At 36.5% G+C, this 17,020-nt stretch overlaps 1 protein-coding gene across 1 annotated transcript in view; it reads left to right on the top strand.

Moving 5' to 3' along the window:
* Positions 1 to 17,020, top strand: part of PAWR (pro-apoptotic WT1 regulator) — a 90,727-nt gene that overhangs the window by 44,082 nt on the left and 29,625 nt on the right. The window contains exon 3 of the mRNA XM_003906823.5: positions 8,922 to 9,053. Coding sequence (XP_003906872.2) covers positions 8,922 to 9,053 — 132 coding nt within the window. The remainder of the gene's footprint in view (positions 1 to 8,921; positions 9,054 to 17,020) is intronic.

Below are 17,020 nucleotides of genomic sequence, written 5' to 3'. Positions count from 1 at the left end.
AGTCTTTAGCTAGAATAAGAGGAACATTATGCATCTGTCTTATCAAATTTCTGGGCACAGTACCTTCTTGGAATGCTAAATGCACCAAATCTCTAATTCATTGACCATCTCTTAACCTACTAGTCTGCACTCATCTTTAGTCATTTTATTTACTTTATGGATTTTATAAAGATTTTGAGGTTAGGAATGTTAGAACAGGGGTCACTATTCCCTGGTCCTTGGCCTGTTACAAACCAGACCACACAGCAGGAGGTGAGCCGCTGGCAAGCAAGTGAACATTACTGCCTGAGCTCTGCCTCCTGTCATATCAGCAGAGGCATTAAGATTCTCAGAGGAGTGTGAACCTTATCGGGAACTGTGTATGTGAGAGAGAGAGAGGTTGCATGCTCTTTATGAGAATCTAATGGCTGATGATCTGAGGTGGAACAGTTTCATCCTGAAATCATCCCCCTGCCTCTGTCTTGTCTTCCACAGCACCAGTGCCTGGTACCAAAAAGATTGGGGACTGCTGTGTTAGAAAACTATATTGGGAATTTAATTATGATACTTAGTTGGTTATCAAAGGGATTTTTGCCTTTGTGTTATACTTGTTTTCATCTTCAACTTTCCCTCCCCCAGAACTGGTGCTACAAGTAAATTATCTAACTTGAATCTTATATTTTTAATCTGTAAAAGGCAGATATGCATAAAGACTACCTATTTTGATGACCTAACTCTGTGCCTAGCATGACAAATGAAATGGTGATTCTGTCAGTATAGCTGCTAGTTATCCTCCTTTCTGTCTTTATCTAATTGCTTTCTTTTTTCTACAACTTGTCTGTTAACTGTTTTTAGAACTTTAAACTTGCAATAACTGCAGTAATTAATTTTACCTGATGTTAACTCCTATCTTGGGAAAATTTCCCTGAAAAAGCATATCTCTGGTCAACCTATCTTATGTCAGTGTAAATCCCAAAAAACTTGCATCCCAATTTCAAAAAGTTAAACTTTGTATACAATAACATTTGTATCAATTTTTTAAAGTTTCTAGAATCGCATTTAAAGGAATTATAGTTTATCTGACCTTAACTTTACCACCAAATTTAGTAATTATCTCTGCAGTAGTGTGCCTGAAAGTTTAGATATTCACATACTACTGCCATTTCTTTTCTTATGTTTTTTTGAAACACCAGACTGTCACCAGACTGGAGTGCAGTGGCGCGATCTCGGCTCACTGTAACCTCTGCCTCCTGGTTTCAAGTGATTCTTCTGCCTCAGCCTCCCGAGTAACTGAGACTACAGGCACATGCCACCACGCCCAGCTAATTTTTGTATTTTAAGTAAAGATGGGGTTTCACCATGTTGACCAGGATGGTCTTGATCTCTTGACTTTGTGATCCTCCCACCTCAGCCTCCCAAAGTGCTGGGATTACAGGTGTGAGCCACTGCGCCTGGCCAAAATGCCTATGTTAATATTTATTTGATAGTTTACAAACTTTGCCTTGCCTAAGCAATAATGTCTGTGAAATTACCGGCTCTATATACTAGCTATATATATATTTTTTAATGTATATTAAAGTAACTACATAAACCATTTTGTTTGTATACTACCTAATTGTATTAAATTGTCTATTTACTGCTTCAGGCATCTCTTAAAGATCGTTTAACCTCTGAATATAATTCTCTTTCTCCTTTTTTCTCTTTTTATATAAAGCTTGACCACAGGTAAATCTTTTTCTCTATAGTGAGATATGGGTTTTTGGTGGACAGGAACTATTATAAAGATTTGTTGTATACAGTAAATCTGATAAATATGAATATACGCAAATTATTATTACACTTTTTTCATTTTAATATTTGTAGATGCATGTCGGGGAAGGGGACTGGAAATGCCAGTATTTTGTATGTAGACTTTCACTCCTTATTTCTCAAATGGTTTGTTCCTTACCTCCACTCTTGACTATTACTGATGTCTCAGAGTCAGACATGTCTTTAGTTCATTATCTACAGAGAATAAACTGTCTCCATGGGTATGCGATAGTTGCCTGACTGAGGTGGCATGCAGGGGAGGAGTGTCCTTGGTACTGCTACTACAGCTTTTTCTTAATCAACTGAATTTAAGATTCACTAACTTCCTGAAGACTTTCATCATTTCTCCAGCTTTTCCCCATCCCTTCCCCTTGCCTTTAGGAGCTTCTCATTGAATTTGGATTTTTGGATTAGGGTTACTCAATCAATATAATGCAAATATTCCAAACTCTGAAAAAAACCGAAATCTGAAACACTTCTGGTCTCAAGTATTTCGGACAAGGGAGACTGTACCTGTATTAATATAAAAATAATTCTTTTAAAAATGGTTGAAGATAATGAAGCTCAGGATACGGAGGGACACGCCTAAAGTTACGTGGTGACAAAACCTGATTCTAAAACACATGTTCTTAATTGTGAATCCTGGGCATTATCTACCAAAAGCTGTTGCTTCTTTAAATTGCTGTAATCAAATCACAGTGAGCTGACCCAATGGGCCTTCAGATTATACAGTGAAACACTATAGTTAGGAGCTAATAGCTCTGAAAGTATTTTTGGAAAAGTTCCGTATAATATTAATAATGTTGTTATTGATAGGTTAACGTTACCAAGATCTGTTCATTTGTTTACAAGTTTTAGACCTATAACATGGATGTTTTTCCTAAGTACTGATAAAGGAAGATGACTTTGTGCAGGCCCAGATGAGAACAGAGGAGCATTTCTTCCTGGAGCGAGCTGCAGAGAAACTGGACTCCTTAGGCCACAGCTGGATTTCAGTTAATTAGCCCTCAGATATTTGTAAATAGAGTATACTAGCCCTTACACAGCACTAATGGCCTTTGGGTAATAATATAAGCTAGTCAGTTAATGCTTCACTAAGTTTAGTGACAGGTCCAGTATCATTTCAGTTTCTACCCATATGCTGCAAAGGTTCCCAAGCGTTCTCCATTCATCACATTCTTAGTGGGCCAGTGATCTTTTATTGGTGTCCTTAGATCTAAAGAAATATCAAATAGTTTTATTTTCTTAGTAGTTTGGTCCAAACGATGTAAGTATTTATGTCCTAACAACTTAGTAGCCATTTGAATAAATAATATATGAATTATTGGAGGAAATATTTTTATTTCATTCTTAAGTAATCAAAATTTCTAATGGGATGTGTGCATCTCTTGGACACTGTACAACTTCTTAAAACTTGGAATCCGATTAGAAGCTCTACCCTCATTGCTTGTTCCACATTGATTTTTTTTTTTCTTTGTGGTGGGGGTGGAGGGAGCATGATTCTTCTTTTTTACATTACAGAGACTCAGTTTTGTAAACCTGTGATGCTATGGAAAGGGTAATAGGATCTAATTTTGAAACTGTGGACTGTTGAGTTAGTGGTTCATGCAGTATTCTACAGATTACCTAAAATTACTTTGTTTCCCTCAGAAATTTGAAGTGTCTGAGGTGTCTGAGTTCACTGAACTTTGGTGTGTTGTTTGGAAACCATCTTAGGGTTAGGTTAGGACAAGTAAGTGCAAACCTGTTTAGAATCTAAGGGAATTTTAAAGCCTAGTTTCAGTTTAGACTTCAAGTAAAGTTGTGTTTTCTTTACCTTGGATTTTTAGTTTTACCTTAATGTGAAAATGTTTTTGCTAACAAAAAAGCACAAAGCTTTCTATCTTTGCCCACAGATTTTTTTGAAAAAGAGAATTAATTACAAAAGTTTTTATTTAAAACTTTCTGAAGCACAGCACTCCTTATGTACCGATTATTTCATAAAGGGAATAGGAAAGCAACTGAGGTAGAGGGAAATGGAATGTTTGTCTTCTAGTGTCCTAATTAAATCTTCCACTTAGGTGACTGGGTCAACAGTAACGTGTTTTGAACATTGAAGGGAGGTATGTAAATGAATACTTCATGGTTGTAATTGTTAGGCATATAATTTGATCCAAACTATGTAATGAGAAAGGCATATGATTATCATTCTCTAAAAGGCTTACGCTGCACAAGAGCATTTTTCAGTAAATGTCAAAACTGAGACAAAATTAACTTGTTTTATGTAGACATTTTGTTTTCTCTCTTTCTTATAAAAGTTTTGGTCTGTCCTTATGAGATGAAATCAAGAACTCTGGGTCCTTTAAAGTAAAGCAAAACCCAATGATACGGGGTTTTGGCAATTTAAACAAATCTAAAATTTCAGTTACAAAGAAGAGGAACCACATAATAAGCACATTTATACTGAAGGAATGTTTTCCCTTCTAAACAACTGTTGTATGTTAATGTTTGATTTGACACATCTGAATCAATAGTGTTATTGTCTTACCATTTGCTTCATACTAACTTGTGTGAATTTATAGAGCAGCATGACACATAGTAGACCAAAATTCATGTTTGTTCACGTAGTAATTATTTAGTCAAATGTCAGTGAAATATTTTTTATATTGTTAACATTCTAACCAAACATTTACATATTGTTTTATTTTTGCTATGTAAAATTTTGGTATTCTCTGACAGCTGAAAAATAGCAGGTAAATGTTTGAGTATCTCTTTTCACATAGCTCTAGCTTACTCTGCTTTTACTTTTCCCTTTGTAGATTAGAGCCACAAATATAAATAAACTCCAAATGAGCTGACTGTTCAGTGGATGATTTCTGATTATCTAGGATTTAGAGTAGGTTTCGTATGTAAATGCTGTGCTTTTGGTGGGGGAGGAATTTTTGTAAAAATTTCTTGTTGAAACATCAGAATTAGCTAGTTTCAAAAACTCTACTAGTGGACATTTTGGCAATTTTATATAGGCTTTGAAATGTCTTTCAAGTGCTGTCTTTGTACTTTCAATTAGCATTTAAATGCTCATTCACGGCAGGGGATACCTGGACGTTGAAGATTTTCTTGGTTTCTGCTTTTATACTCTGTGATAAGAAGTTTGTGTTGTACCTTAAATTTGTTATGTGTATTTTCATTACTTCTTTGAATATTAAGTATTTTGATTCATATAATCGGCAGGGTGCCAAACTAAAGCAAATAAAAGTTAAGGGTACTATATAAATTGATAAGTATCTAACTTAGTTTCCTTCTTCTTTTCTTTCCTCCCTCTGATATTTAAGTAGCTACTCACATTGCCACACACATTGAAGGCACTAGTGAGTCAAAGATAAACAGTGGTTCTTGTCACATAGTATAGAAAATAGTGTGCAAAAATTACCTGAAAGCAAGAGTTGCCTTTGTAATACAAAATATGAATTGATTGGTATGTAAGAATGTAGCAGGAACCAAAAATAAGGACACTGTCTTAAGCCTTAAACAATTAAAAAAAAAATTTCTATTATAGTAATTAACTTTAGTCTCATGAAGAGCTGGTATGGTTTTGTTTTTTGAGTTGTTGATCCTAATGTAAAAATGACTTTGTATTGAAGACTGTTACCTCAACAGTAGCTTGCTGTAACAGAAACGATGTTTTGCATTCCAGGTTCCAAGTGTTTTATTTTTGGTTCCAATAAGATCAGCTATTATGTTATTAATGGACTAAGTTTTGTCTCTCTCAAATTCTTATGTTGAAACTCTAGCCTCCAATATGAGCTGTATTATGTTCATCAATAAAGCTCTGATTAAAATATGGTAGGTATGTCTACTTAATAAAATTATTGTGCAGCTGAAGAAAGGAATGAGGAGAATCCACTTCTGCTCTTAAGTATGGCAGATACAGGAATTCTCTTATTTCTCATGATTTCCACCAACTTCTTCCTCCAGATGTATTTATTCCAGTTAGAAAAGATTGCTTAAGAATATGTAGGATACTTGTCATTAAAAGAACTGTACTGGTTGCTAGCAGAATTTTGGAGGGAAGTTGTGATTCATCAAGTAATCCCTATACTAAAAGCTGCCTGGAATGTTAGATACATACTGTATCCATAGGACTACTATGTGTGATGAATAGGTTCCCAGTTCAGTGGATAATAGTGTTGCTATGGGGAAGAGCATTCAGAATTTTAACTTCGGGTATCACAGTTCACCTCCCAGTTTATCTCCAAGATGATTTGTCTCATCTTGGTAACTCATTCATTCTTTTATGAAACATTTACTGAGTATTTTGTTTTTTCCTTTCTTTTTTCTTTTAATGTGCTGGTAAGGGAGTCTAGATTGTTGAGGGGACAAGAGGAGGGAAAGTTAGTGTTGTGGGGCTGGGTCTCAGAAAATGAAAACAAAGATAAATAAAATAGCATCCCAGTGCTCTGGGAGTTCATGGCTACCTGCCTCAACTTTTGTTTTCTGTTTATATTAATCTATGATAATTTAAGAATTCCAACTTTAAGCTAATCAAGTTGGAGCCTATGGTGAGAGATTTTTGAGTCCATGTGCTGGAGAATGAGTGATGATTTCTTTCACAGAATAGAAGACTAGATGAGACCATTCTTTATTCTTTTCCAGATTTCATACTTTTGCTTCTCCTACTATTCATTAAATGACCTCCCCCCTTTTTTAAGGAACACCTTGATTTAAAATGCCTTTTATGCTATTTTATTATTTCTGTTCTAGGACCTCTATGAGGTATTTTTATACATTTTAGCGTTAACTAGAGTGTTTGGTTTCATACCTCTTTTTTAAAAAAGGAAATTTTTTGATACGTATTTTTTCTTCTGGATGATGCACCCCTACTTTCCAAATAAATTTCTTCATGATTTTGATTGGAATTTTAATTTATGAGTCAAGAGACTATTGACACCTTCACAATACTAGGTTTTTCTTAATTTAAGTGTAGGTTTTAATTTGTATTCCTCAGTGAAGTCTTACAGCTTTCTTCATACACATACTATTTTTTAGTTTATTTATGGTTGTTACTAAAAATTTTTTACCTGGCTATTGATGTTACTTTAGGAAATTTTTTGCTTATTTACTAAAAAAAAAATCTTAACTCATAATTCTAAAATGTTTTTGTTTTTTACAATATCATTTCCTCTAAAATGATGGTAATTTTGCCTCCTTTCTGATGTTAAAATTGTCTATTCTTCTTACCTAATTTTATCAACTAGCACTTTCAGAATAATGATAACAGTTATGTTGATAGTGGACATCAATGCTTTGAGTCTGATTTTACTTTTAAATTTTGCTGGTATGTTGTCATTAAACAGGATATTGTCTAGTGATTTGAGAAGGTTTTTGAAAGTCCTAAGAGAGATTTTTTTTCTAATGAAGACTAATTTCTTAACACTTTGGTGTCCCATACCAGATTTCTTTCACTGACTCTGTTTCCACTTAGGATATATCATTTTTCATGGGATAAAAATTGCCTATGTCATTTAACTAGTCACTTAACTAGTCTTTTCACTTTTATTCCTGTTCCTGTTCTCTGCATTGCTATACTTAGGTTCTTCCCAAAAAGAATTTTGATCATTTTGCTCTTATCCCAAGGAATTGTGTAGCATTGTAATATCATTCCAAGCTATGGAATGAGAAGTCTAAACTTCTTGGGTTATCTATGATTTATGTTCCCTCTGTGCCTTTCGAATCCTCACCTCTGTCAAAAACTGATGGCTTTGAGATCATACCCCGCTTGCTGGCTAACATGTTAGCTTGTGTATTCTGGCAAAAGACACTACTAGTCTCCTGGGTTAGTTAGAGTCAAGAACAGTTTAGACTCATAGCAATAACAGTAGCTGCAGTATCATAATTTTTTTGTGTTGTTTCCCCAAGCCCCACTCTTGGCAGGTTGATATGACAAGGGCCAGGTGACACCGTATAAGCAGTCTGTTGAATTTCAGGAGAACTCTGAATCTCAACCTGCTTGCTCCTTTCATTTGCCCTTTCCATTTCTGTCCTCAGACTTCTTCTCTGTATCATCCTAATGTTGTAAGACTCCATCTCAGACAGATGCTTTCTTCAGTGTCCTCCATTGTAGACCTTGTCTTTATCAAGCTTGGTACCCCTTTCAATATGTTCCTCCTATCTCCAAATATTCCAGTGTACCTTCTTGGTTTGCACAGTAGCTTCAGTGTTTTCTTCTCTCTGTATAGCCTTTTTTTTTTTTTTTTGGTCTGATTGCTATTGTCTTCACTGCCATACTGTTACACTTTGCTGTGGTCAGTTCCTTGATGTCTCTACAGAGAGGTTTTCTTTTTGTTGTTTGTTTGTTGGAGAGGGGTCGTGGGTTCTCACACAGAAGCCTTTAGGGCAGTGTATTGGTTAGGAATGTATTCAGTTGCAAGGAGCGGATAACTCAGCCCATAGTGTGTATAATGGATAGAGATTTGTTTCTTTTTTTTTTTTTTTTTTTTTATGTAGAAAGTGTAGAGTTAGATAATTTCTGGTGTAGATTCTGTTTTTTAGCAACCCTCTCTTGTAAGCTTTTTCAATATGCTGTTACGTGTAATTCTTTTTTATATATATCTGCAATTCCATTAAAAACCATTTAAATTGTAACCATTCTTTAAATTACAAGGTTTTTTATAGTCTTTTCTAACTCTCCAGGTAAAAATACTCTTCCTTTATATACTCATAGAATATAAAGCTAGAAAACGGGCCTTTATCCTAAGTTATCTATCTATATATGTATTATCTTTTCTACTAGATTATAAATGCCATTTCTTTAGTGTATCCTTTGTTACCTTCTGCAGAATGCCTTAAGGTAGATGTAGTTTACTTATTGAATGAATGAAAAAGAATGAATGAACCTTTCTTTAAGAAAATCCTGTCACTGGTGGTTGAAGTTCAGGGAAGAGATTTGTTGGCAGTAGTGTGGCTATGGAACTATAAGTTTTAAGCAGATAATTTATAGGAATTAAATGTACATATTGCTGAAAGGAAAACTTTTATTGTGCAAACTAATTTCTGAATGCACAAATATTTCTTTAATGCTATAAAAATGTATTTTCACGTACTATCAAAACAGTCTATTGATAGTAGAAATAAAATGGAAACTTTTTTTCTTTCAGTGCTTAGATGAGTACGAAGATGATGAAGCAGGGCAGAAAGAGCGAAAACGAGAAGATGCAATTACACAGCAGAACACTATGCAGAATGAAGCTGTAAACTTACTAGATCCAGGCAGTTCCTATCTGCTACAGGTGAGTATTTAAAAATAGCAGGAAGTCACTATATATTTTAATGGCAATTTTTCAAATATGCCTCTTGAGTTGTATGTAGTAACATATCTCCCATTGCTTTCTTTCCTCCTACTTATGCCTTCCTTATCACAAGCGGGTTCTGACATCACATGTTGGGCTCACCTTAAGCATGAACACTCTCTTCACCCTTTTCTGGCTTGGGCATCCTTTGACAGGCTGTTCTGTAGGGCCTCTCTTTACTCCTGCTGAGACTCGGAGAACTCTTGTCAGATTGCTCCTCCATGGGGACTCTTCCTCAACTTGATTAGGTTTTGGCAACTCCAGGCCAGACTGCCACTCCATGTGGACATTCACTTCATCTTGCCTGGGCTCTGGCACAGAATACCCCATGCCAGGCTGCCTCTGAGATGGTAGATATTTTTTACTGTGCTAGAGCTCTTATCACCCTTTTCTGAACCACCCTCTTGAGAAGGTAAACTTCACATTCCACCTGGGACTCTGGCTACCCCTTTATGAGACTCCCTTTATGACCTTGCCTCACGAATGAGGGCTTCCCTTCCCTGCTTTGTAGAAATCTTTCTCATTCTGCTCCGGCTCTGATATCTTAGGTCAGAGTGAGTGAGCTCTGCTATGTGGGCAGTCTCCTTAGTTTGCTCGGACTTGAATTCTCTATGCCAGGCAGCTCTTCTTTCTGGCAGATTCTCGTATTCTGATACCCTGATCTGAGCCATTGTGTTTCCTCACGTTGCTCTGCCCTGCCTAATGGCTTTAGGACTTAATTGTTCAGGAAAGGAAGGGGAAGGATGAGTTTTTCCTTTTAAAATCTTCATTAATTTGATTAATAATCAAAAAATGATTATTTTTCATTTTATCAGTTATACATTAGAGAAATTTTATTCTGCAGTCATCTTCAGCAGTATATCATACTAAATTATACATGCCAATATAGATATTTTAAGTTAGTTCTGAGGGTCAGTTAGCATGTTATGCCGTAATTTTACTAAGGGCTGTGGCTTTGTCGCTGGATTATTTGAATAACATCAGTATTACTTTGCTGTATTCATCTGGGCTCGTATTTGTCTGATTATTTCACCTATGCTTTTATACTTGTTTATACGTTGGAAGTTCTGATCTGCCACTGCAGACTCTGTTCATGGGGATTTCCTTATTGATCATTATAAGCTTGAATAAAGCAGAGTGTTTTATTTAAATTCACACAAAATAGTTTGTGCTTTGCCAACATTTTCTCAGTTCTACATAGATCTTTCCCCTTCCCTTTAGTAATAGAAACCATCCCATTGCAGGGAAGATTATTTCAGAACAAGTATATTTAAGATCAGTTGTATAACAGACTTAAGGATTTTTGGGAGATCTAATTACATAGTCTTTGAAACTTTTAAGACCAGTACCAGTCTTAACAGTTGTACTTTTTACAAGCAGTTTCAGTGATACTAGTATAGCAGTCTCCCCTTATCAAAGGGAGTTCTCTTCCAAGACCTCCAATGGATGCCTGAAATATAGATAGTACTGAACGCTATTTATACTATGCACAGATTTGTTTTTCCTTCCTTTTATTTCATGGATAGAAGATTTGTTCTTATCATAAATCTTAGCAACTTCAGCGTATGATTTTTCTTTCTTTCATTATTAAGTTGAGAATTTTTACCTTTTCATTTAAGGGAAGCACTTTATAGCTTCTCTTTGGCATATCAGAATTGCTAGCATCACTACTCTTGTACTTTGGGACAATTACTAAATAAAAGAAAAGTTAATTGAACACAGTCACTGGGATACCACAACAGTTAGTCTGATAGCCAGGGTGTCTCCCAAATGACTAATAGGTAGGGAGCATAGACACTGTGGATACGTTTTACAAAGCGATTAGGCCCTGGGCAGGATGGAGCAGGACAGCACCAAGTTTCATCATGCTAGTCAGGACAACTCACAGTTTAAAGTTTATGAATTTTTTATTTTTTGAGTTTTGCGTTTAATATTTTAATTAAGTTATAATTTAAATAATAACTTGAATTTATTAATTAAAATTATTAAATAATACAGTATTAAAAATTTAATTTTATTAATGCCCATGGGTTGACCATGGGTAACTGAAACTGTAGAAAGTGAAAACTTGGATAAAGGGAAAAGGACTACTGTATTTCTTCATTTTTTGTCCCTATTTAGTATGGAGTAGTAATTATTAAAGTACCAAAAATTATGTAGTTGTTTCTTTGCCTAGAAATTTTTGTGGCTACAGAAATATAGTTAAGACATCTAAGGTAACATTTATATTTGTGTGGAATTTTGTTGTAACATGTAAGAATGTTAAGCATTTTCCTCTTTAAAATTATTAGGGACTTCAGTGAACATAATGTCCGCTGCCTTCATCCATTTTGTCGCAGTGATCTCGCTTATATGTGGAATCCAAAACAGTCAAACTCATAGAAGTAGAGAGTAGAATGGTGAATACCAGAGGCTAAGGTAGATGGAGAAAGGAGAAACATTGGCCAGTGGGTGCAAAGTTACAGTTAGATAGGAGGAATAATTTGTTTTATTGCACAGCAAGGTGATTATAGTTCATAATAATGTATATTTCAAAATAGCTGAGTATTTTAAATGTTCTCACCAGAAAGAAGTGATAAGGGCCTGGTGCAATGGCTCATGCCTGTAATCCCAGCATTCTGGGAGGCCGAAGTGGGTGGATCACTTGATGCCAGAAGTTCAAGACCAGCCTGGCCAACATGGCAAAACCCCGTCTCTACTAAAAATACAACAATTAGCTGAGCATGGTGGTGTTCACCTGTAATCCCAGCTACTCAAGAGACTGAGGCACAAGAATTACTTGAACCTTGGAGGCGGAGGTTGCAGTGAGCTGAGATCACACCACTGCACTCCAGCCTGGGTGACAGAGAGAGACTGTGTCTCAAAAAAAGAAAATAAAAAAAAAGAAGTGATGAGTATTTGAAGTCATCTGTATAGGCCGTTCTTTGCATTGCTATAAAGAGATGCCTGAGATTGGGTAATTTATAAGAAAAAGAGGTTTAATTGCCTCACAGGTTCTACAGGCTGTACAAGCATGGCACCAACGTCTTCTCAGCTTCTCATGAGGCCCTCAGGGAGCTACTCATGACTGAAGGCAAAGTGGAAGCAGGCACATCACATGATAGGAGCAGGAGCAAGAGAGAGAGGGGGCAGGTCCCATACTCTTAACCAGATCTCATTGGTGCTAAACCATTCATGAGAAATCCAGTCCCATGATCCAGTCACCTTCCAACAGGCCCCACCTCCAACACAGGAGATTATATTTCAACATGAGATTTGGAGGGGACATCGAAAATATATCAGACGGACATGCTAATTACTGTACTTTGATCCTTCCAAAATATATACATGTATTGAAATAAAAATATCACTTTGAACCTTATACATATATATAATTATTATTTGTCAATTAAAAATAAAGCTAAAAAAATTATAAGGGATTCTTTCACTGCACCATATAGGTTAATTTTTTTTCTCTCTCTAACATTTCTAATTTAAGATATGCCCAGTTTTCTTTTTTTGGCCAGGATATAGAAATCACTTTAAACTCCACCTTTAATTGCCCATTTTTTTTTTTTTTTTTTTTTTGAGACGGAGTCTCGCTCTGCCGCCCAGGCTGGAGTACAGTGGCCGGATCTCAGCTCACTGCAAGCTCCGCCTCCCGGGTTCACGCCATTCTCCTGCCTCAGCCTCCCAAGTAGCTGGGACTACAGGCGCCCGCCACCTCGCCCGGCTAGTTTTTTTGTATTTTTTAGTAGAGACGGGGTTTCACCGTGTTAGCCAGGATGGTCTCGATCTCCTGACCTCGTGATCCACCCGTCTCGGCCTCCCAAAGTGCTGGGATTACAGGCTTGAGCCACCGCGCCCGGCCTAATTGCCCATTTTTAACATGCATGAGAAGGCTACCGCCCCTCCCAGTCTCTAATCATACTGATATAATCTATCCAGTGTGGGAAACATTTTACTTTTAAAAGTTTTTTTTGTTGTTGTTTTTTGAGATGGAGTCTGGAGTGCAGTGGCACGATATCGGCTCACTGCAACCTCTGCCTCCTTGGTTCAAGTGATTCTCCTGTCTCAGCCTCCCAAGTAGCTGTGATTACAGGCACTTACCTCCACGCCCGGCTAATTGTTGTATTTTTAGTAGAGACAGGGTTTCACCATGTTGGCCAGGCTGGTTTTCAATTCCAGACCTTAGGTGATCTGCCTGCATTGGCCTCCCAAAGTGCTGGGATTATAGGCTTGAGCCACTACGCCCTGCCTAAAGTTTATACTTTGATTACAAGAATCATTATAAAATAACATTTAGCTTCAAAATGTATAATCTCTAATAAAAGACCATATTCAAATCCACCAATAAGGAATAAACTTGTGTCGTCTGTGTGCTTCAAAATCTTAACTATTGAAATACTAGCCATATACCAGAAATAAGTATAGCTTAAATTTTGATTATTTGTATATCTCAGACTTGAGTATGGAATGACTGTAATGACAAAACCGCAGTTACTTTTGCACCAACCTAGTATGTGGAAGTTCTAATTTTATCAACTGCATCAAGCTAGCAGTGTGGAAAATACTGTGTAAAACTTACTTACTGAGGTGTGTTTTAAGTGACTGAGTGTTTTTTAAAAAAAAAAACCCAAACAACTGTAGATACATGTAGAAATATGATATTTTTACATGACTTCTGGTTAGCATACTTAACTCAAAACTTATCTGATACTGACTTTTAAGTCATTTATAATTGGATCAAAGTGTGAAATTACTATAATGCCACTGCAATTTAGAGTTGCTGAAAATGCCCTCCATTTTACATTTCTGTTTTTGTTAAAATTCTACTCTACATATCTATTACTCTAAGTTTTACCATATTACAGAAAATGTCTGTTTCAAGCCTCAGAAATAGTGTTTGTTGACCTGGGCGTGGTGGCTCACGCCTGTAATCCCAGCCCTTTGGGAGGCTGAGGTGGGCGGAGCACAAGGTCAGGAGATTGAGACCATCCTGTGAATGGTGAAACCCCGTATCTACTAAAAATACAAAAAATTAGCCAGGCGTGGTGGCGGGCGCCTGTAGTCCCAGCTACTCAGGAGGCTGAGGCAGGAGAATGGCATGAACCCAGAAGGTGGAACTTGCAGTGAGCCGAGATCACGCCACTGCACTCCAGCCTAGGCGACTGAGCGAGACTCCATCTCAAAAAAAAAAAAATTAGTGTTTGTTGTCAAGTTATTCGTACCATTTCAGTTGATATACCAGTAACCCACACATGAATAAATCTAGTAAGGTTTGTTCTCATTTAGCAATTTTGCTGACTCCATTTCAGTAAAAGGCAGTCTGGGCAATCAAGCTGATGTGGCATGTTCTGAGATATTTCAAATATAACCCAAATGAGAGAGATGTGAGAGAAATGATATGTGTTGTTTCAGAACTTTATTTTGGCGATTCTGGCATTTTTTCTCATGCATGTGTAGACAGACATCATATGCCTTAGTTTAGTTCATATAGGGTAATATCAGGGAATTTAATAAAAGAAGCTGTTTGTAAAATGTTAATCCAAATACTGTTTGTGAAACTAGCAGGGGAAAAACTTTTTTTTTTTGAGACGTGGTCTTGCTCTGTTGCACAGGCTGGAATATAGTAGTGTGATCTCAGCTCACTGCCACCTGTGCCTCCTGAGTTCAAGCAGTCCACCCACTTCAGTCTCCCGAGTAGCTGGGACTACAGGTGCATGCCACTTCACCCAGCTAATTTTTGTATTTTATGTAGAGACAGAGTTTCGCCATGTTGCCTAGGCTGGTTTTGACCTTCTGGGCTCAAGTGATCCACTCCCCTCGGCCTCCCAAAGTGCTAGAATTACAGGTATGAGCCACTGCGCCCAGCTGGAAAAACTTCTGTATGAATCATTATCACTCACATTTAATAAGGTATACTTTGAGTGAGTATACATAAGCTTAATATTTCTTTCTACTTTATTTAAATAGCCATCTAAATAAATAGGGGATCTGTTTTACGTGTTTGGTACAAAATTACAGATTAGTGGGTATCTGCTTAATCAAAAGTACAGATTAGTGGGTATCTGCTTAATGACAGGCAGATAAGAAACTCTTTAAAGTCTGCTTGCCAGGTTTTGTTGTTGTCCTGCTGTAAGAACAACTGATGCTCAGGGATGGTTAAAGTGTCTTTGTATCAACTGTCAAGGCATGACTTCCCCAGCCCTAAGCCTGTTTGTGGGGTCAAACCCATGTACGTAGTCACTCGAGTATCTTGTCACCTGGTTATTTCCTGCTGCTGATTATTTCCCAAGTGGTACTTTTTTGTAACTGTAGATTACCAAGGAAGTTATTTCCCTAAGTTGTCAGTATATATTTATTGCATACTAGGCGAACTGGGGTTTTGGGGGAGAAAGAAAGGAATTGCTGGTGGAGGGTCCCTATCTGCCAGACACTTACATTTTACTTAGAATATAAGATATATACATGAAAAATTGGGACAAAAATTATATTAAACTAAGTAATATAGGCTTCTGTAATGGGAATTTATTGACTTGGAATAATTAAGATAGACTTACTCAAATTCCATGCAGAAAATTCAATTAAGATTTTTCCTTATCCCAGTTAGTTTTATGTTGGTTTTAGCTATCAAATTGAAATTGAAAGCCTATTTGGAAGGGACTGTGCTAATTTTACTCACTTTATGTCATTTTATCTCCACAACAACCCAATAAAATAGGCACTGTTATTCCATTTTAGAGATAAGTAGACACTGATAGAGGTTAAACCCATAGTCTCCTAGCTGCTGAGTAGCCTGTCTGCTTGGAAATTTGATCTGATCCTTCCTCTTAATCATATGGTTTGCTGTACTGGTTCCCCACATTGCTAGTCTTTTATTGCATCATGCAGTCAGTATTTTCTCTTTTACTCTGGAACTGGTTATCTTATAAAGGTATTATTTTGCTTTAACTGGATGAGAACTTCTTTAATTGTAGGATTTCTCTTGGCAACTTAATGATTAATTAGGAAAAAAGTTAACAATTTTTAAAGACATCATTTGATTTTGACCTGTTTCATTAAAGTGAAACTGCAGAAGTATTTGGAGAACCTAGACTATCAAAAGATTGAACAGAGAAATGACTGCCTAGTTATTTGCAAGGTAACAATTTTTCTACCCCAATGGTTAATGTTAACTTTCAGCAATCTTTTTTTTAGTAGCTTAGAATCAGCACAATATTAAAATGTACTTTTTCACTTTTGATTTTTAGCTGTATATATAGTCTTTAAAAATAGGAACTGATTACTATATGCATATGGTGAGTTGTAAGTTTTAGAAAAAATGATGGCATAAAAAAGACAAAGGGAGATATATAAAGACTGTAAGGCCGGGCAAGGTGGCTCATACTTGTAATCCCAGCACTTTGGGAGGCTGAGGTGGGGGGATCACCTGAGGTCAGGAGTTGGAGACCAACCTGACCAACATGGAGAAACCCCGTCTCTACTAAAAATACAAAACTAGCTGGACAAGGTGGCATATGCCTGTAATCCCAGCTACTCAGGAGACTGAGGCAGGAGAATCGCTTGAACCCAGAAGGCGGAGGTTGCAGTGAGCCAAGATTGCACCATTGCACTCCAGCCTGGGCAACAAGAGCGAAACTCCGTCTCAAAAAAAAAAAAAAAGAATATAATAGTGGTACCTTTTTAATGCCCCTTGACTTTCAAAGGGATTTAAGCTGACTGGGTGATGAATGATGCCCCCAGCCTTGTCCATTTTCTGAGCTTTAAAAACATCATTTTTATTAAAAACATCTTTATTCTTTATCATTTTAAAAAAGTGATTGATTTGGACTGAAAAATCAGATGTAGACTCCTGTTTTGTTTGAGCGGCAATATGTGAATTTTTTTTTTTTTTTTTTTTTTTTTTTTTTTTTTTTTTTTTTTTT

The sequence above is a fragment of the Papio anubis genome, chromosome 9, assembly GCF_008728515.1.
Source record: "Papio anubis isolate 15944 chromosome 9, Panubis1.0, whole genome shotgun sequence".
In the NCBI taxonomy this organism is placed as follows: Eukaryota; Metazoa; Chordata; class Mammalia; order Primates; family Cercopithecidae; genus Papio; species Papio anubis.
The sequence above is the reverse complement of the archived record's forward strand: the minus strand, read 5'-3'. Positions and strand labels throughout refer to the sequence as shown.